The sequence below is a fragment of the Salarias fasciatus genome, chromosome 5, assembly GCF_902148845.1.
Source record: "Salarias fasciatus chromosome 5, fSalaFa1.1, whole genome shotgun sequence".
In the NCBI taxonomy this organism is placed as follows: Eukaryota; Metazoa; Chordata; class Actinopteri; order Blenniiformes; family Blenniidae; genus Salarias; species Salarias fasciatus.
The window spans coordinates 10,265,802-10,286,880 of NC_043749.1; the positions used below are offsets into that span (position 1 = coordinate 10,265,802).

At 42.6% G+C, this 21,079-nt stretch overlaps 1 protein-coding gene across 2 annotated transcripts in view; it reads left to right on the forward strand.

Moving 5' to 3' along the window:
• The window catches only part of kif21b (kinesin family member 21B), a 63,592-nt gene extending 47,408 nt beyond the window's left edge, over nt 1-16,184 (forward strand). Inside the window, exons 28-35 of one of the 2 annotated variants that reach the window (XM_030090814.1) lie at nt 3,172-3,308; nt 4,524-4,704; nt 4,975-5,139; nt 5,860-5,977; nt 6,078-6,248; nt 10,880-11,079; nt 11,870-12,006; nt 12,900-16,184. In XM_030090814.1, the coding sequence (XP_029946674.1) occupies nt 3,172-3,308; nt 4,524-4,704; nt 4,975-5,139; nt 5,860-5,977; nt 6,078-6,248; nt 10,880-11,079; nt 11,870-11,969 (1,072 nt within the window). In that variant the 3' untranslated portion in view covers nt 11,970-12,006; nt 12,900-16,184. The remainder of the gene's footprint in view (nt 1-3,171; nt 3,309-4,523; nt 4,705-4,974; nt 5,140-5,859; nt 5,978-6,077; nt 6,249-10,879; nt 11,080-11,869; nt 12,007-12,899) is intronic. The other variant, XM_030090815.1, reaches the window with a different exon arrangement.
• The last annotated feature ends 4,895 nt before the right edge of the window (nt 16,185-21,079 follow it).

Genomic DNA, 21,079 nt, shown 5'->3' on the forward strand with positions numbered 1-21,079 from the left:
GGTGTTCATCTTGTTTCCACGTGTGTTCAGTGCCTCGTCTGGCCCCCTGCACTCCACCTCACGCCCCTCACTCCTCTGAGGGTGGGGTCGCAGTGCTGCATGCTTTAACCACTCATGTTTTTCCTGACCCCTCCCACCCCTGGGCTTTTTCATGAACAGTATCACGATTTTAGATACAATATGGTGCAAATACAAATTATTTAAAGGCCTTTTTGGTCATCAGGGTTTGCTTCACCGTTTCAGTATTGTTTCTGTGAACACTGTCGTATTTTTATGTGGCAGGTAGTTTGATTAACACACTTTTTTTTTTGTGTCAGCCTATCCGAGGCTGGAGCTGCTCAGCTTAGCTCAGCAAAACGAGTAGAAATAGATTCCCTGTCTGTCAGACTGCAGCCGTTATTAACTCTTAATCTGAGCAAGAACAGTGTAAAAAAAACTCCCAAAAAAAGTAGTTTTATAAAGGGCTCAGATAATTATGACCCTGGAGGATTAGGAAAAAAAAAATGTTATACCACAATTTTGCTATTCAGCCAAACTGCCAACTTCAAAGTTTTCAAGGTATTTTTGTACGAAATACTCACAATTTGATCAAAAGCTTCAGTGATTGTTTGGTCTTGAGATATTTTTTTGGTACATTGCTGAAAATACATACAGAGCTATAGTTTTTACTCACCCTTTTATAAAGATTAACAAATATTTGAGAGAAAACAGTGTAAATAATTCACCTGTCTGAGGAACGAGTCCGGTTCTTCTCGTACTTCATTAATCCTAGTCAGTCTGCTTTCTGGTTTCCGTCATCAATTTTACTCAATGCTCCTTTAAAGCTGCTATTTTCACACTTTGTAGTTTAGAATAACACCGATCCCAGCATAGTGTATCAGTCAGTGTCATGATTGCATTGCGCTTGTCTCCAGTTTTTTATGCTCAGCGAAGGGCGGCTATGATTAACAAGCTAATTAACAAAAAAACTTTCACACAATATGTCCCCTTATTTCCTTCATTAAGGTTTATGGCTTGGAAATTGTGACACAGAGTTCTATTATCTTCATTTTGATCAATCATTCTGGATTCTGTATCACACACACACACACCTCTCGCCGAGGCCCTTCATTCTGTTTTTCTGTATACAGCGGAGAGCACACGCTGATCTCCCTCCGTGTTTTCATTAGTGCTGCTCTCCCGGGTCTTAGCCCTGCATCGTCCATTAGCGGCTCTTACACAGTGCATAACACGGCACACTATGAGATCTTCCACAGGCGCTGATGGAACTGGAACAATTTTTGCCATTTGGAACATCACACTTCTGCAGAAGATACATTAAGCAGAATAATAGTGGGCGCTGTATGCCCTTCCTCATGAACAAAAAATCCCCCAAAGCATGAAGATAAACCCTAAAAAGTATTTAAAAAAGGAATTGTTACATTATAAATGTCTTCCAGGTAAATTAGACTGCCTGGTGAAGCACTTTCTTCAGGTGAATGGAAACATGGAAAGGAAAGTATGTTTTTATTGCTTGAAGCAATGCATTTTTTTTTTTAAGATCAGCTCATCAATGAAGCAAACTCATCTAATTTTAATCAAAGGCAACAGAGATTAAGGCTTTAATCAGACAGCATTCATTAATTTCTATCGTTTAACTGTAAGTGCATCCCAAACTTGTTTCTATTTATGGAAACCTTGTCAACTTCGTCTGCATCCGATTTAAAATATATTAAAAAAGAATGCTGGGATGGCCGTGTTTTTTTTCTTTCTTTCGCTTTTTAAATGAAGCAGAGACCCAGTTTTCAAAATGGATGCAGTGCCTGCTCCACACTGGTTTTCCAGCTTTGCAGCAGAAGCTGATGGTGTAACCGTGTTATCTGCTCATCCACAAACATACAGACACCATCTCTGCCCCTAAAAGATGGTTGTCCGTGGAGGTGCTGAGAGTCGGCTTCCACCTGTGTGGTGGAGGATGGATGCTGCATGTGATGATGATGATGATGATGATGATGTCTCAGGATGTTGGATGAAGATTTTTTTTGTGGGGGAATATCAGGCTGTGGATGAAACGATCAGTTTGAGCTTATTCTTTTGCAAAGTCGGTTCTTCTTTTTTTTTGTTTTTGTGAAACTGCTGAGTTGCATGTACCTTTTTGTTGCCGTTTGATTTTATTTCTGGACACTTTTTATGTGCTGTGAAGAAGCCGCACAGAGTTGTGGCTTTTGAATTTGTGTGTGTGTGTGTGTGTGTGTGTGTGTGTGGAGATGAGCATGTTGCAGTTCTTTATTTTGCTCACTGTGTGTCGAAACAAATCTGTCCCGAGTTGCGCGCAATCTAATTTTCTTCGCTCTCCTTACACATTCCAGCTTCCTTCGTGGCGTTTTACTCCATATCTCACTCTGGCACACGTTGCACCCCCACAAACACACTAACCACCGCTTGTGAAGCCCACCAGGGACCAATTTTCCCCACATAGCCCTCCCTCTTTTTCTCAGCCTCTCCTTGCTTGGTCTCACTCTGCTGACTGCTGTGGAGCCACTCTGGGACTCTGGCCTGTCAGTGGGACACAGATTGGGATGGCGAGGGGGTGAGAGGGGGAGAGGCCCAGCTAGTGAGATGGAGAGCATGTCATATTAAAGAGGTTGTGTGTGTGTGTGAGAGAGAGAGTGTGTGTGTGAGAGAGAGAGTGGGGATAGAAAGGCGGGTTCAGTAGGAAAGTAGCTTTCCCTGTTGTATCTTAATTGGGCTGGGGGGGAGGGGTGTGAGGATGCAGGGGATGAGACAGGTGGGCTTACTCCAGGAGCAATATGAGCGCTCTGGTTGTACTGATATTATGTGGACCAGTTTGTTAACTGTCATATTTTGGCCGTTTGACTTTTTAATTATCAAACATTGAATTTCAAGAAGCAGTAGTATAGCTCTGATAAGCAGTTTGTCCTCTCATTGAAAGGGATGCAAACACTAGACTTTTGCTCATTCGAGTGATTCATCTGGATCTACTGTGTATACACAAAGATTTCTGTGTGTTTGTACTGTCTGCATATCGAAAATGGATTTGTATATTTATGTGCATGCTGCCGTTCAGCTCGTCTCTCACCGTCTGTAGACGAAAGACACTTTAAAGGACATCATATTTGCCGTTTTGTATCAAATAGACTGTGACACTGTACGCACGTTTGTGAACTACAGGGGCGTGATCAATCCCATCGGGGGTGTGAAGGGGGGTCGCACGGCGCCCCTGCAGTGTGTGTCTGTGGCTGAAGGCCACTCAAAGCCGGTGCTGTGTGTGGATGCTACAGACGAGCTGCTGTTCACTGGATCAAAAGGTAAACGCTTCACTGACAGTAATATCAGCTCCTCATTTGACCCTCTGATAACGAGGCTGACTGCATTTCTTCAGATTTCATGGCTGTAAAACCTGAAAATATGAGCAGTGCCGCTTTTTAAAGTTGATATTAACTTTGAAAATCTGCCGATTCTGCAGTATTGCTGCATGTTTTGCTCATTTTTTCCCCTGGTAATTTTGAGAATCCTGATAATTGTGTACTGTGTATGAGTTAAAGCTCTGAGGAGAAATACACACTCCACGTTCTGTCAGCCTGATATAGGATATGAGATCAAGAGATTAAAATATTTTTCTCAGAGCTGGTGAGATTCTCTAACATGATCCTGTTTTCTTTAAATCCAGTACACGGTAAGATGAAGATGCGCTACTTTCCCTCATGCACTACACAATGTTGTATACCTTCAGACTTAAACGTATAAAAATAAACAAAATTTGTCTTTACAATTCAGGTTTAGATGACCTGTAACTCGGTGAGCTTTGCAGCTTTTGCTCAGAGCCTTCTGGCTCAGTACTTACACAGAGCTAAGCTACACTTTCCCTGAAGCTATACTGAACACACACACACCCACACACACACAATATATTCCTCATCTCGCTCCTGTCATTGTAAACAAAGTGCAACAAGAGCCAATTCTTTTTTTTTTTTTTTTTTACATAGGGTTATGGTATCTGTGAGTACCTGAAAACAAAACAATAATAAGACGCATCGGGTCATGAGGGGCAGGGGTCGATCCCAGCTGACTGAGAAGGCAATACACCCTGGATAGGTCTGAGAAATAAACACACACTTTTCAAGTCAACATTTAAAACACTCTTCTGATTTTAAACCAATGGAGCAAACAATACTACCCAGAGAAAACCCACACAGAGAGAGGAAACACAAACTGCTCACAGACGCTCCCTCAAACCCGGGGAAACACTTGTGAGGCTGCATGATGGTGTCGTGGTTAACACTCTCCCCTTAGAGTGAGATTTTTCTTGTTTCAAGCTGGAGGACTTTCCTGAGTGGAGTTTCTAGGTTTTCTCCGGGCGCGTCGGTTTCCTCCCACTTTCCAAACACAGGAAGTTAAGTTGTTGACTCCAAATGGCTTGAGCCTGTGTGGCGGTCTGCCTCTGTGTGTTGGATGTGTGATATGTCAAACCAATGCTTCTTGCGTCTTGACAGCGTTTGTCCTCCTCCGCCTCCCTCCTTCAGATCGAACCTGTAAGATGTGGAACCTGGTGACTGGGCAGGAGATCGCCACCCTCAAAGGCCACCCCAACAATGTTGTGTCAGTCAAATACTGCCCGTCCTCCGGTCTGGTCTTCTCCGTCTCCACCTCCTACATCAAGGTGTGGGACATCCGCGACTCTGCCAAGTGCATCCGCACGCTCACGTGAGTGTCTCCGCCAGGAGTTGCTAATCTCTGTGAAATGCAGCTAAAGTGAGATGTGATTTAACCTTTATTAGAAATGTTATTTTTTCCGCGCACTGATGCACTTCAAGGCACAGAAAAACGACAAATTAAATGAGGAAAATGCGATTTGAAATGCATCTAAAGGGCGCAGCAGAGATGCTCCCCTCGCGGTATTTCCTCTCTCGCCCTCCTTTTCCTCCTCCTCGCTCACTCTCTCGCTCCCACACCGATTTGTCTCTGCCCAAACAGCTCTTCAGGACAGGTGGTCTCGGGCGATGCGTGCGCTGGCACCACCACCCGCACAATCACCTTCGCTCAGGGCGAGTGTCAGATCAACCAGATCGCCCTCAACCCTTCAGGGTCTGTGCTCTACGCTGCTGCTGGAAACATTGTTCGCATGTGGGACCTCAACAGGTACACTTCATTTATTAGTATCCAGTTTTTACTGAACATATTCAGCCAGTCATTCATTTGTTTGAATATTCCCTGTTGTTTTCAGTTTATCCATCTTGTTTTTTTGTTTTGTTTTGTTTTTTATATTCAGTCTTCGTGTTGATGTGCTGACTCAATGAGTAGCGTCCAATTTACAGGTGTTAATCATCCAGAGAGCTCATGAACTTCTGACAGCAGAGATTTAAAGCCCTTTCACGAGAATGTGCAGAAACCCAGAGCATGTAGATGAGCATGTCTTCTACAAGGATCCTATTTCTGGCATCCCCGGGAAATGCTGTCTCTTTAGTTTTTTTTTTTTTTTTTTTTTTTTTTTTTTTTTTTTTTGCTTCTTGAAGAAAATGATTAACGGATTGGACCAGACAGTTTACGCTGAAGGGCTCAGAACCATTTAATGATGCATAAGAGCCCTGAAGAAATGAAAAATGAATGTATTAAACATTTCTTCGGTGTCATCACCGCCTGTGGCGTCGCTGCGTTTCAGCAGTTTTACTTCACTCCTGAGATGGAAAGTGATTTCATTCAGTGACACATCCACCTTGAAAATCAGATTCCTGCGAGTAATGAGTTTCACAGACCTTTGCCTCACCTCCGTCGCCGGGCGCCTCTCTCTCTCTCTCTCTCTCTCTCTCTCTCTCTCTCTCTCTCTCTCTCTCTCTCTCTCGGGTGTGTTTTCATGTGCAGGATGCAGGCGATGGGGAAGCTGACGGGCCACATCGGCTCAGTCATGTGTCTGACGGTGGGACAGTCTCTGCTCGGCAAAGACCAGGTGATCACTGGCTCCAAAGACCATTACGTCAAGGTAACGCCAGGCTCACGCCAGAAAGAAGGCGCTCATGTATTTAAAAAAAAAAAAAAAAAAAAAAGCTTCAGTTTCACTTATTCCGTGTCCCCCTCCGCAGGTGTTTGACGTAGCAGAGGGAACTCTGGGTAACGTAGGTCCCGCTCATAATTTTGAGCCTCCGCACTACGACGGCATCGAGTGCCTGGCCGTCCACGGAGACGTGCTGTTCAGCGGCTCCAGGGACAACGGCATCAAGAAGTGGGAACTGGGGCAGCAGGAGCTCATACAGGTTCGTTGGCGTGAACATGTTGCCGCTGCAGAGCGAGGTGGTCGACAGGATGGATTTAATAAGATCACTCTTAAAAATCTATTTTCCGAAATTGTTCTTCCATATGTTTATGCACCACCACAAAACATTGTCTAAAAACAAACCAACACTTCCTAAAGACGAATGTTTTGTTTTCTGTGCTGTACGAAGGAAGCAGCACAGTGAGGAGAGCAGGCAGGATGATTTAATCATAATGTGGACGTTGAGTTCAGGCTTCGATTTTTAAGACATGCTTCTTCGATTATGCATCAGCGCTGCTTCTGACATCTGCGGCCATAAGCCCGTAGGTACAAACATGCGCAGTTCTCTGACATTATCAATTCATGATCTTTTGACCTCATCCTCTGAGGGAGCAGTCCGCGTTATGGATGCAGCGCTGCCTAAGTGCTAACGCCACACACGAGCAATCAGTTCACGATCCTTCCTGTTAGTGATGAGTGCAAGTTGTGTTTTTTTTTTCTTGATTAACAGGAAACTTATCAACTGTAATTTTGATATTTGCTTTTTTTTTCCTCAAAGGAGTGAAATATATGCTAATTAGAATGTATTTGTTAATTTTGATTTTTATATTTACTGGGGGAGAAAAGCTATTTCAAAGCAACACGTATTTCTTTTACTTTGTTATATTTTAACTAATAAAAAACAACACACACACGCACACACAAAACAGAATGCTGTTAAACAGTCCGTAGCAACCAATAATGGAGTAACTGTCAATAAAGGAATAATTGCCAGTAAGTCAAACATTTTGGCCATTGTGGATATAATGAAGCCAGTGATGTAAAGCTTGTACATAATGGAAATATATATATTTTTTGCAATTACAATTGAGAGAGCTGCATAATATGTATCCTAAATGAATATAACCATGCTGTCCAATGCACCTGTTTTTGATAAGCAAACTTCACACAAACCACCACCCAAAAAAAAAAAAATATATATATATATATCTCAAAGAACGCCACTCCTCAATACTTATTAGTCTATTTGTAAAATGCTATAACAATGGCAGAATTAGCCTATTACAATATTAGCAAGTTGTCCCATTATTGGTTATTACAGGGTCATTACACCCTGTTTTAATATTGCTACATTGAGGCCTTTAATGCTCTTATTATGATGCTAGAATAAATTCTGTTTACAGCTGAGAAGTCTTAATGAACCCCACCCCCACCCCCACCCCCGCCTCTTGTTTTCTCTGATTCACTGTCACTTGCTGTGTGACTTTAAGGCAGCGACTCAGAAAAGACGCTACAGAAAGGAGCAACACACAGCTCATTAGTCTGTGTGGTCCTTTGGTGAAGGGTCAGCCGTCACACAAACCCTGTTTCACCTGTTTTGAGCCTTTGTTAATGCCACTGAAGCCGGCACAGAGAGCAGAATAAATCAATCCGCCATTTCGCCTCCGTGGCTTTCAGACAGACAGGCAGAATAAAGGTGCAATAGCCCTGAAACAAACTGCCTGTGTGAAAAGATCTGCTGGAGCAGCCCCGGTGACCCAAATACAACTCAGATACAACTTGAAGTACGCTCATTACTGTCAGTAACTACAGTTAAACCCAGTGAAGTAAGATAAAACACTTCATGAAGCACAAACACTGAAAAGCAATATTTTCTCTTCTGTCATCCACAGCTATTATAAAAGCTGTGTGACATATGAAATAATAAGAAATTATTACAGTTTCTTTTATATAATTCAGCGGTTAAACTTGGTTTGTGTCAAATCTTTGTATCTGCTAGACTGTCCCTGGGAAAAAAATCCTCTTATATACCTTTAACTTTGTCTAAACTTCACAGAAAAGATCACTCACACTCGACCAAAGCTTCAAGTGCTTTAAAAATCACGTTGTGCTGCAGCTTCTTTGCTTTTCACTCTCCGTCATGGCGAAGCCACAGTCCTGTCCTCTAGTTTTCAGTGACCAGGCCGGTGGAGCCGGTGTTTCTCCTGGTAGCCCACACCGGGTTTCTGGTGACAGTGGAAGGCTGCGCTGCCAGCTGAGCGTTCGGCTGGCGGACAGCTCCCTGCCGCTGGAGCACTCCCTCCATGCCTCCTTTTACCCAGAGCGCTCGCTCGTGGAGGGAGTCCACAGTGTCGTCATGTGTAATGTGGCAGGAAAGCACTTGTGTCAACATAGAGTACAGTACCCCCTACACACACTGACACACACACCCACCACAGCCACAGGTAGCAGAGAGGAGAGAGAAATCGTGTGCTTTTTTTTTTTTTTTTTTGCATGTGTTGACTCGTGTTGCTCCTCTTGCATGTCCTCTGTGGTCTGCCTATGTTAATAATGCAGAAAAATACACTTTGTGGGCGGATTTGGTTAACACATTTGCATACAGAGTAATATCCATATTAAACAGCACTTTCTGCAAGTTGTTTTGCATGTGTTCTTTTCAGCCTTTTCGCTCGTCTGAGTGGTGGAAACACGAGAAGACGAGACTTTATTATTTTCCTTGAACTGCTGAATTAAATCAGCTCAGTCAGTGCTGCGGTCGGTGGCATATGACCTTAACCTCATTTGTGAAGCAGCCAGCACAATCCATTTTACAGCCTCTCTAACTCAGTAGTCTCTGCCTAATTATGTAATGGGATCAAATTGTGGCTTGGGGTATAATAGGAGGTATTACAGTAGACTGAAACTCGGCCTCCTTCAGGAGTGCTGCAGCGAGCTGTTCTGTTCTGACCCGCCGTTAAAATGAATGCTCCATAGTCTCCTCCTTCAGGGATGTGTAAAGCAATTTGTTTATAATTACTGTACAGTGAAGTTTAGTGATTCTCACTAGCTTGATAAATATCTTAATATACCTTCCAGAAACAGTTTCCAGTGTGTCGGCATTTTTACCGGTTTATTGACATGCTTATGCAGCCATCGTTGCGCCGTCTTGCTGCTCTCAGAGCATTAACAGTGTTTTACCCAGAGGTGTGAAGTTGCTGCAGATGGTGAGGTGAATGTGATGTATGCGACATGTTTCTTTGTGTTTCTGCAATTATTGGCTATTCCCTGTATACGGTACCTACCGCACGCTCGTTTTTCAATTTCTTCCAGCCTAAATAATCCACCCATAAATGACAAAATGCTGCAGACACCAGTGCTTTTACTCCTCATCTGCTTTTTAAGCAGACTTGGGACATTAATCCCTGCTTACAAACGTCTCATGTTCCTGTTTTTTTCTTATAGCACTGAAGTCCCTCAAGTTATATGAACAATATTGAATATGGAATGACATATGGTTCCGTGTAATGTAGATAATTTTTAGAGCATCCAGTGAATGTACCTTAATTATAGGTTTTCAAGTTTTGCAAACTTTCTTTACTCTTTCAGTCTCATAGATTAGTCCATCACTCACACACGAGTGGCGATTTGCAATGTTTTATCATTTTGACGACTAAGAAAAAGGGTAAAAGTATAATTCATGCAAAGATAAAGGTGTATCAGCAGCTAAAATCTTCACTAGTGACAGAAACCATGTTGGAGAACGGTGCAGATGCCTTCTAGCTTCCTCCAATTCTGACGGCAGGAGGACACGCTGTTTCAGTGGATTAGACTTTTGGTGAGCAGCATGAGTCCTGAACTTGTTTCTACCTTCTGTCATGCAGCAATTAAAGCAAAGTGAGTTTTGTCTGTTGGTAGCAGTTTATACCAGCAGTAAATTCTATGTTGCCCCTGAGTCATGCTGCTTTTAAATGCATGTTAAGATTTCCTCAGAGCAGCTTGATATCCGTACCAAATTTTTTTTTTATGGGAGTTGAAGCCATTCTAAAAATGGCACTGGAAATGTTTGAATCATTTTAAACTGTTCAATGAATTCCCTTCATCAGAAAATAACTTGAGCTCCGTTGGAACATAAAATCTCTCACATCTGAAGATTTTGTTTGCAAAATGATCCAAAGAGATAATTACAATAAAAGCTGTGTGAATCAGAAACGCATCAAATCTGTAGGGATTGTGTTATTTTAACATATCTCGCCTCTGCAGAAACAGATATTTCAGTGTATAAAACTGAAGTCCCTCTGCCAGAAAACTTAGTCAAATCTAGAAATCACTTAAATATTAATCAGAATTTTACCACTAAAACTAATTTGTATGCAAACTCTTCAATTGCATTGCATGAAAGACTCCTCATTTAGCCTTTACAAACACTTGATTTGCACTGAGAGCTTCAGGCACGGAAACAGTTATTCTGCACGAGCTTTTTCAGAGTCTAAAAAAAAACTCTTTATTTTCTCAACTGAAGGAAGCTGTCTCAAAGATGATAGAATACTGAATACACAACAGCTGAGAATAACTGTGTTACTGATACTAAATCTGGTTTCTTTATGAATCCCCACCATAATTTTCCCTATATGTTGCCTAGCAACAGTGCCGTGCAATTCCCAATAAAGAAGTGTGTCTGGGTTTCGAGCTTCATTTCTATCCATTAAGGATGAATTTCTGAGGAGGTTTGTTTTTCTGCTGGACGCAGTAACCCAGGCGACTGACGTCCACGGCCGCCCTGCAGACGCACAGCGGCTTCTTCTGTGGAACAGTCACAGTACAGAGACGTGGCTTTCTCTCTAATCATTGCTCCGATGTGTCGTCACTCCGCAGCAAATCCCAAATGCACACAAGGACTGGGTGTGCGCTCTGGCGTACGTACCGGGACGACCCATGCTGCTGAGCGCCTGTCGCGGCGGCATGCTGAAGGTGTGGAACGTCGACAACTTCTCTCCCATCGGAGAGATCCGGGGCCACGACAGCCCCATTAATGCCATATGTACCAACTCCAGACAGATCTTCACTGCGTCGAGGTAAAACTACACCATTAAACCCCCCACCATTCCTCTCAAACTGTAACTTTAAAGTTCTGCATGCGTAGTTCTGTTGAGAAAGTTTTAGTGCATTTTGCTGACTACTGGGTAAACTGTTTATTCTGATCTATCTGTGGAGTGGCACACAAGGTAGTGTATAAAGTTAAGCTAAAAGAGCCAAAATCTACCTTACTTTAATCAAAAATCAATTATGCTGAAAGCATACTCCAACACGGTGAAACGCAGCAGAAGAGATGTTGATGTGCTGCGTCTTTTCAGCACAGAGTACTGAACACCGTGTGGTGTGTGTGTGTGTGTGTGTGTGTGTGTGTGTGTGAGACTGTTTTTCTACCATGAAAATATTCGAGTGTGCGGGTCACATCCTGTTCTCATGCTATGGCTTCATTTGGAACATTGTGCTGAAGGTATTAGCTCAGAGTGGCTCATTGAAGGTTCCTGCATCCTGTTTTTCTCCCCTCAAATAAGTGTATTACTGAATTCTCAACAGCATCAGATGAATGTAATGACTCTCTACTTATCTCTGTGTGTGTGTGTCTGTGTGCGTGAATGGGACATTCTGTGGTCTGACGTCTTAACTCCTCTCTCTGGCTTTCACTGGCGTCACCTAACTTCTCCTCTTCTTCATCACATCTCTGCTCTCTCTCATCCTCTGCCTGCTTTCCTCTCTTTCCGTCATCTCGTCTGTTGGTGTCCTGTGTGTTTCCTCCTGTGTGATTTCTTCTTCCTCTTCCTGCTCCTGCCCCCCCTCCCCCCCTCCTGTGGACCCCAGTGACTGCAGGGTGAAGTTGTGGAACTATGTGCCAGGTTTGACCCCGTGTCTTCCTCGACGGGTCCTGGCCATCAAGGGCCGAGCCACCAGCCTCCCATGACCGCCTCCTCTCTGCTCACCAACCTTCCCCTCCTCTGGTACTCGCTTCACTACTTTCCTTCCTTCCCCCCTCCCCTCCATGCTTTTCTTTGGCACAAACCACTTTTTTTCTTTGCTTTTCTGTTTTTCTGCTTCTTTTCATTTTTCTTTCTACCTTTCTTGTTGCTTTCGTCTCAGTTTTGTTTGATTTTTCATCCTTTTTCTTTTTAAATTGTTCATACTTGTAACGGCATTTTTTTTTTGCAAACCACTGAGTTAACTAAGACAGTTGCAGGCCGCACGTAGCTAACAGCTAAGCCCTCACTAAATGAGACTTTTCTGTGCCTCAATATTTGTTTGTGACTCTACCTGCAGATTGAGACGTGGCTGTAGTATTTGGCTGGTAGTCAGCCATGCATGCAAACTTAGATAAATAAGAAAATAAGATTTCTAGGATAATGTATTAACCTGTTGCTGGATTTGTCACATCCAGATGCAGCAACTTCCATTTCCCTCCAATGGGCTGTTGGCTGTTTTCCACATGGACATTTATTGATCTACTCAGCTGTCAGCTAGCATTCCCTAAAAGCAGCCAGAGAGCAGCTGGCAAAGGAAAATATGACGATACGGTTGAGTCCAGCACTTTTACTGTGTTTCAGTCATGCAAGGCGGACTCACTGTGCAAATGTGAAACTTCAAATGTAAGAAAAGTTGCTGCTTCAGGAAGGATGATTGGTTTCACTTATTGAGCTGTTATACATGCAAGTGTATGTGTGTGTGTGTGTGTGTGTGTGTGTGTGTCTGTGCGTGACTCTGCATTCTGAAGGCACGTCGTCATATCAGTTCTGATATAGGAAAAGCTGTTTCGGCTGTCTGGTTGCTGTTCCTTCCTCTGTCGTGTTCTCATTGCTTCCCGTTGGCTCATCACCGTCTTCTCTCTCTTCCTCTCCAGCGACATGAAAGTGAAGATCTGGCTGTCAAAGGTGTATAGGAAGAGGTGAGAACCGAGGAGAACTGTGGTTTCGTTTGTCAGCCGTCTCTGCTGCCACTTCAGCCGCCGAGCTGCGACCTGCTCACTTCTGTCACTGAGATGTGACACCAAAATCCAGTTTCCAAGGCAATCAAGGTGTTTTTTTTTTTTCCCCACTCCCAGTCACAGTGCAACATGATAAAGATGCGGCGAACTATGTTGAGGAAGAAGAGGAAAAAGAAAAAAAACAATTTGCCTTTCAGATTTTTTTTTTTTTTTTTTTTTTTTTTTACTGCCAATTTGAAAGTGCCATTCAGCTGTGGTGCTACTCGGAAAAGATAAACTGCGTTTGCCTGGTCGTGAATCAGTCAGGTGAAAAAAAACCATTTCTCTCTTGACATGAAGACTGCTGCATCCTGGCATCAAATGAAAAAGTGTCCTTCTGTTTTCTCGCCAACGTTTCAGACAGTGAGAGGCGAACCTGCTCACAGACGTGTAATCATGTATCTATACGTGGAAATCAAGACGTGATTTGAATTGAAATCCCGGCTGAACGTGAACTGGCTGACAGCTTCGGTAGACTTGTGGCTGAGCACAGTAGACAATCACCCCATGTGTTCATTCCGGACCGCTGCTGATCCTTGGATGGACGTCAACGCTAAACCGCACAAAACGCCACCACGCGGCGTTTTGCTCGTCACTCGGGATCTGCTCCTGTTCCGTTCATCTCTCTCAATCCATCACTGAAACTTTAGTGCGTTCCAGAAGTCACGTTGTTATTTTCTTTAATGACTGTTGTTAATTTATTACCTCCCCTACCTCAGTTGTTTTGGAATTCAGCACGAGGTGGGCGGGAACATTTTTACGGGTCTCTGTGTACAAACACCTGGTGCTCGACGTTTCCAAGTCTTTATTTAACGCCCGGCTCCTCATCTCTGCGTGGATGTGTCCTCCGTGGCCCGCCAGCTATCAGACCGTCTGGCTGCTGACCTCGCAAACAGGAAAGCACACATTCAGTAGCACAACTTGGGTAGCCGCGGCTCCCGACGGACCTGACTGGATGGTATTATCAGCTCTGTAAAGTGCCAACTGCGGCGAAACTAAGAAACACCCCTGCAGATGCACACGACACACAAACAGTACACACTCCTCGCACATTTGTGCACGGAGGCCAAAGTGCCACATCATTATCTCGACCTAACTTCGCAGCGTGTGGCTCATACCCGCCACTTATCTGTCATGCAAATGGTAATAGGAGCTCTACTGGTTTTTTTTCCCTCCGCCTGTTTTCAGCCTCGCTCTGATCTTTAAGGTTTGCGATGGTGTCAGACTGACCACGGAGGAGACCGCCGCCGCTCTCCCGGCTGCCGAGTTTCACCAAGAAGCCAATTTAATTAGAGGTCTCACATCTTTACTCGCTGCTTTTCAGGCAAAATTACTTGGGTGAAAGTAGGTCATAACTGAGAGGGATTTCTTATTAAAATCTCAATTTTTCTTCCACCCACTTTTTCGCTGCTACTTTTGCAGGCAGGAAGAAACTTCCTGGATTGGTGCACTGATGTTCAAATCTGTTTCTGCGGCAGATTACATGTGTGGGCAACACACACACACACACACACACACACACATATTGCACATACTGTGGACACGAGCGAGATTTCAGCGGCTGTTTCGGTTATCCATCTTGCCTGATAGTTCTTGGCATCCCTCGCTGTGATAATTTAGTGTCTCTTTAATGAAATAAATCCAGCGCCGCAGCATTCCACTGACGTATGCACATATATTTACACACGCCTACAGGCATCAGTTAAGTCTTAAAAGTCAATTCAATTATCTTCTTTTTTTTTTTTTTCGTCGCTGTTGCCTGACACCTTTAAATACTGAGAATAGCTTTCATTCGCATCGCTTTATGAACTTTTTTCTGTACCACTCCAAACGCGTTTCTTATCACTCTGATGTCTTACAGCTCAATTAAAACCCGAATTCATATCTGTTTGAATTAATGTTGGGTATTTCAGCTTTGCAATATGGCTCATTCTGTTGGAGGATTTAATAATTTACTGCACTTTTAACTTATAAGAGACCCAGAGTATGTAGTTGAATTTTGAGCGGTGGATCATAAAGCAGCATTCATGCAGGTTTAGAATGACGAGTATACCTTCGGCATGCTTTCTATAACCTCTGCTCTCATGAATGAGTCTTTTCTGCTGCTGTTTCGTGAATCCAGGGCAACTTTTTAAGCTGCTCACACTCTCCAAAAGCAATTACAGAGGTTCTGATGTTCTGTTGGGACGGGGATGTTCTTGGGTGTAATTTTGCTACGATAAGATACTCAGGTAAAAGGTTGAAGAATAATTCAGTCATAATTAAAGTCGTAACTTGACCCTGTGATATTAGGTAGCTTTTTGAATTGACCAAATGCCTTGTGATTTTTTTTTTTTCTTCTCTTCCTAACTTGGAGAAAAATGGTACTATCATTTCCATGTTTTGCTTTAGCATTCAACTCCCTTTACTTCTTATCTATGTACTGTGCTTCTGTGTACAGAAAGTACACCTTTTTAGATAGCATCTTTTCAATCTGGCCAAAGCTGAAAGTCTTGCAATTTCAAGAAGATGTGCACTGAATTTAAACCCTTGCTTGTTCAAAAATGTGTATAAAATGTGGTGTTTGTATAGTGGTTTGCCTATCAACCTGGAGTGGGTCGGTACAAATTGTGGTCTGTAGGGAAATTAACCTCCATAACATGATGGTTTCTATACTTTAACGTGGCGCCCGTTGGGCCCCTTCACTGTACGCTGTGTATTTATCTGTGCCAATTAGCGAAGCTGACCCTGCGCACCAGCCCAGCAATGTGTTTCATGTGGTAATAATGCTAAGACGGGCTTTATCTTGGCTTCTTCTCACTTCCAGACTCCTACATATTGTTAGAGAGGATCTTATAGTACTGTAGCTTTAGGCACTGCTCTCTGTCGTGCCCCCGCTTGTACATTTGCGAACAGTTTGCATGATGTTAGTGGTGCTGATCGGTTGCTTGGACATCTTGAAATAATGCAGTTCAGTGCGCCAGTATTCATTGGTTGCACGGCCAGTGGAAACGTTTACTACTTGAGATTTGCTGTTAAAATCTCAAAAGAATTGATGCACAGAATCTGAAGCAGTGAAGAAATTATGCAAAAAAAAAAAAAAAACCTAAACTAAAATGTTGAATGTACTTGACAAACTCTGCCTACCTGGAAGTGTTTTTCTAGCACGCAGAAGCCGTAAATTATCATCTGGCCTTGAATCAGCCCCACCTCAAGCTGCCCCGAGCTCCCGGGCTCGTACTTCAGCCTCACTCAGCACCACTTCATTACTCGACGACGTGTAAATACTGTGTCATAGCTGTTTAACTAGTAGAGGAGATGCAGCCGAGGTCAGCTGACTGCTTTTGATCTGCAGATGGCCTCAGTTTAATCTCTGCAAGTTAGGGACTCACATGCACTTTGGAAAACGAATACTGCTGTGAAAAACCCCACAAGCTGTTTTCCAGACCTGTATTAAGCCACGTTGTAGATTTAGTTTACAAAGAAATGGTTTATCGGCCTCTGACCAGGCTTTAACCAGTGAAATTCCCCTGAAAAGGACATGTTTCCTTAGCTCTAGGATAGGATTAGAACAGTAATGACGTTGATGTGCCGGCCGATGTATGATGTAAATTAATAGGTAAGAGCTTGCTTTATATGTACGGAAACTGTGATTGAGACCGATCGGTTTGACTGAGCATCATGAAAAATAGTTTTTATACTCTTTGGAGAGTCCATCTCCATCCTTATTTCCCTGGTTGTGTTCTGGTTTTCAGGATTTTTTATTAATGTTATTGACCACAAACAGGTAGTTTTCTCCTAAAACACAGATCATATTACTTTGTGAAAAATGTGACCAGAGATACTGGCTGACATGCCCTAACCTCGAAGCATTTCTTTTTTAAAAAAAAAAATTAACATGAGGTGAAATACCCTGCTTGAAAAAAAAAAAAGAAAGGAATATTTTCTGCCATCAAATATATGATTGAGCATGCTGTGTGTTGTTTGACCATTTTGGAGTATTGTGCTCTAAAACAGGGACTCAATTCCTGGTTTGGATCTGTTGCCAACTACTTGAATTTCCTTATGAATGCTCGAACACCCTCCGTTAGGATCAAATCGTCAGTCAGCTGAGGAAACGTCCCTCACTCAGTATGAGAAAGAAAACATGTCCAACACAAACACACCCGGGAATGCGTACAGCTACTCCCATGGGAAATAATAGATTGACCATTTGCTAACCTCTGCTACCTTTAGGTGGTGTCGATTCTTCTCTTAAATGTTACTTAAAGGAGAAGCAATGTGGTGAAGTTGCTTAAAGCTGCTCAGATGTGAGGTGTATTGATAGATTCAGCACAGTGGCCACTCAGATGTTCTTTAACAGCAGTTTGCCGGGCTGAATCCTTAAAGAAAACTCCCAAATGTCTTAGGAAGTCTGTTAGGTTTAAAAGAAAATTTGTGCCAAATTTAACTTGTAGATCACATGAGAGCAACCCAGGAAGAGAGCAGTCCAGATATTATGATAACAAATGTGTGTTTTGTTGCATTTGTCGCATTCTTAATCTCTTAAACTAATCCAAGATGAAGTTTTGACTTTAATGCTTTCTCCTTCTGGGTCCCATTGCAGTGGATGCACCAGATCCGAACAGGTACATTCGCCAAACAATGTGGATATAATGATACTTTTTACTTTAAATAATATTTTAGTTTGATTCAGCTTGTAGTAAGAACGTCTTTTACTTTAGGCTCAACTTTCTAAACTCTGTGAAGTACTGATCATGAGAAGCAACATTTTAGTGTTCACAGCACAGTCAATAATGATAATAATAATCATCATCAGTGGACATCAGGATGTTTTAGAAGAAATACCTCGATTGTATTGATGACTGATGTTTATGCAAGGAGAAATATAAGTATTTTGAAAACGGTGATCAAGGAGATAAATGCAAAAGATTTAACGGCTGTTTTTCAACATTAATGCACATTCGTGCAGCCGTTCATACCAGAAAAACGTTTGTCGTATCACGACCCTGCCAAAGGTCACGGTACGTGGGTTCGATGTGCTGAGCTCTGACTGGATGGTTGTTGTTTTTTTGTTTTGTTTTTTTTTTTTTTGTTGGTAGGACGGTTTTAGCAAATGGTCAATTAATGTCGAATGAGACTTGAACCACTTTTCAAAGCGAACCACTGTAAACACTGGACCACAGGAGTGACTGAGGACCGAGATACCGCTCCGAGATGATTGTGTGATTACCAGCTTTTGCACTTCCTTGCCCGCCTGGCTATCTTGCGACTATTAGAAGATAATCGTGAAGCAGTTGGTGTCTCGTCTCTCGCCTGCTGCTTCAGCCGACAGGCCTTACCGTCTCACAAAAACAGAATGTGTATGTAGGACATTGACGATCGCTGAGATTTGTAGATTGTCCTACAGATTGTGAAAGTCTGTTTAAAGCGGGCCGACGCCTCAGCTCACTTTTTTCACCGCGGCTGAAAACACCGGCCTCGGGGTGGGACGGCGGTCAGCCGTGTAATCTAGAGGAGTGTGGAGTCCGTCACACACCAACACGCGTCTCTCTCTCTCTGCAGCTGCTCAAGTTAGTTTTTCATTAGGTGTGCGTCGTAGAGTTCCACAGTGTCTGTGAAACATGTACTCGTGGGACATAAATGCAGGGTCAAAGGTCATTTGTGCCTTTTATTGCAGAGACTACTCCCTCTTGGACAAGTGTAAATGGATGTACAGTTTTTTTTTTCTATGTGTGACAACATGCATGTAACCAAGCCATGTAAGATATGTTCCAACTGTAAATAATGTAAATACATATTTAAAGGATTCAATTTCCCTTGAGACAATAAAAAAATCTGAAAGCAACAGCCTTTTTTGTCCAGTTAGTTCTGGTGTGATTCATTAAAAACAAATATCTCTGCATCCTACTTACATCTCAATAATCGTCTGATATATTGACTTTTTTATATATGGAGACATTTTTATGTGAAATGTAAAGCTCTGGTTTATTTTTCACACATGGAATGCTGCTTCTGTCTGTGCCATATTTGTTTTCTACAGTTTGCTCAATCATTAATCTGTGATTAACCTTTTTTTAATGTCAAAATAATTGCTAAAGGTTAAAGTTTAAGTTTCAGAGCATGACCTGAGAGGAGGAGTTATTTTTGCGAACAGACTGATGAAACCTTTTAAAGCAGAAGTTTCAAGCGAAAAACAACACGTAGGTCCTGATGGCGTGACATAAACACCGGGGCCGGTAAGAAGCAAACAGATCCTTTTTCCTTGGCAGACAGACAAGAAGTTTATCGAACATTTGGAAAGGATAGACAAACAGGTTGTAGCGAAATGACTCCGGGGACGGACTGGGGCTGTTTTTCATCCAGATACAGTTTTATTCCTCTTCGGGGCGAGAGATCCAGACCCCAAACTCATACATCTTCATTTCCTTTGCAAACTCTGATCATTAACTTGTGTCGGGCTGCGGCTGTCCCAGCCACGGTGGCAGACACAAGTACTGTGATGTATGACGACCATTAATGCCACAGAGGAGGCGGAGGAGGGAGGAGAAGAAAAAACATCTGAAGTTGACGGCCACAAGGAAAAAAAAAAACATCCCTGCAGAAACCCGGACACATTGCGGCTGTATGTACTCCTAAAATTCCATCTGAATGCCGCCGTCTGTTTCATTACGCTGCAGCATTCCAGTAAGTCTGTTTGCTCTCGTTGTTCCATTAGTCTGTGTCCGATGGCATCCATCCCCCAACTGTAGAAATCAATGTGATCCAACAGAACAGTCCTGAGACTGCAGTAAACAGCCTGTATTCATCACGCTCACTGGGAGTGAATCCAACTCCTCCTTAATCACTATATTTAAAAAGTATGAGTACGAGTAGAAATGGCACTAATGGAGCACAATTGGAGGTTAATTGATTCCCACAGATGGAGATCTCCTCTCCCCGCTGCATGCTGGATTGATAGTTTTGTGCCGGCATTTTCATCTGATACTCTGACTTGTATTATTGTTGTTGTAGTTTATATCAAATCAAATTTGAAAGTTGAGCTGAGCATCATAGAAAGCTGGAGAGCAGGCTTTTTCAAAATGGTGAAAGGATGACTCCCACGTACCGAGTCTGAAATGAAATAATGAGGTGATTGCTGAATTTTCCCACGTTTTTCATGTTATGTATTTTAATTGCTGATGAGAATAAAACATGGGGAATAAAACGCTGCTCTTATTGTTCTAATTGAATGATTTTAATTGGAAATATGTGATCTTTTTTATATGAATTGTATGCAACCGTCTTAACTTACATATTTGTTTTTTTTGTGATTTGAAGTCATTTCTATTACACCTACAAGGAATGCTGTTCTCTAGTTTGTGTCAGCGTATTCATTTGGAGCAGAAATTGGAGCAGTTAGCATAATTGCATGATGTGAAGCAGACGATCCTAAACTACTAATTTAGCTGACACTTTTTAAAATATTTATTTTCCCTAAAATAAAAAGAGAAAAATATCCTGTTTAGAAAAGGCAGTTCTTGAACCACATGGATGAATGGAGTTGATCTCGGCTAACGTGAGGTCAGAGTTCACCACACAGGTCTCCAAGTCCATCGCAGGACAAACACACTCTCACTGACACCCGGGGGAGATTTTTTAGCCTTTAACCTGACATGCATGTGTTTGCACCGTGGGAGGAAACCCACACACACACCAGGAGAACACACTGAGCATAAAACAAGCGTACATGCATGTATAACATGGAGCGCTAACCACTGCACCACTGTGTGGCCTCATCTCGGTGTGCTTCAGCTAATTCAAAGCATTATCAGATGAGATATGGTAACACTTTATTCATCCCACATGCAGAAATTCAGTTATCACAGCAGCTGCACGTTTCACAAAGATATGAAAAAATGAAAGAAAAGAATAAATGTGAAAATATTGAACACTCAGCTGCTGCGAAGAGACAAATATCTTCCACATGAGTCAGTGGAGACTCAACCAGGAGCTGAAAAAGAGCATAAATTCTACTTTCTTTTCAGTCACGCGGAGGTAAAAGGTTGTTCCAAGTACGACTGAATTAATCCAGCTGT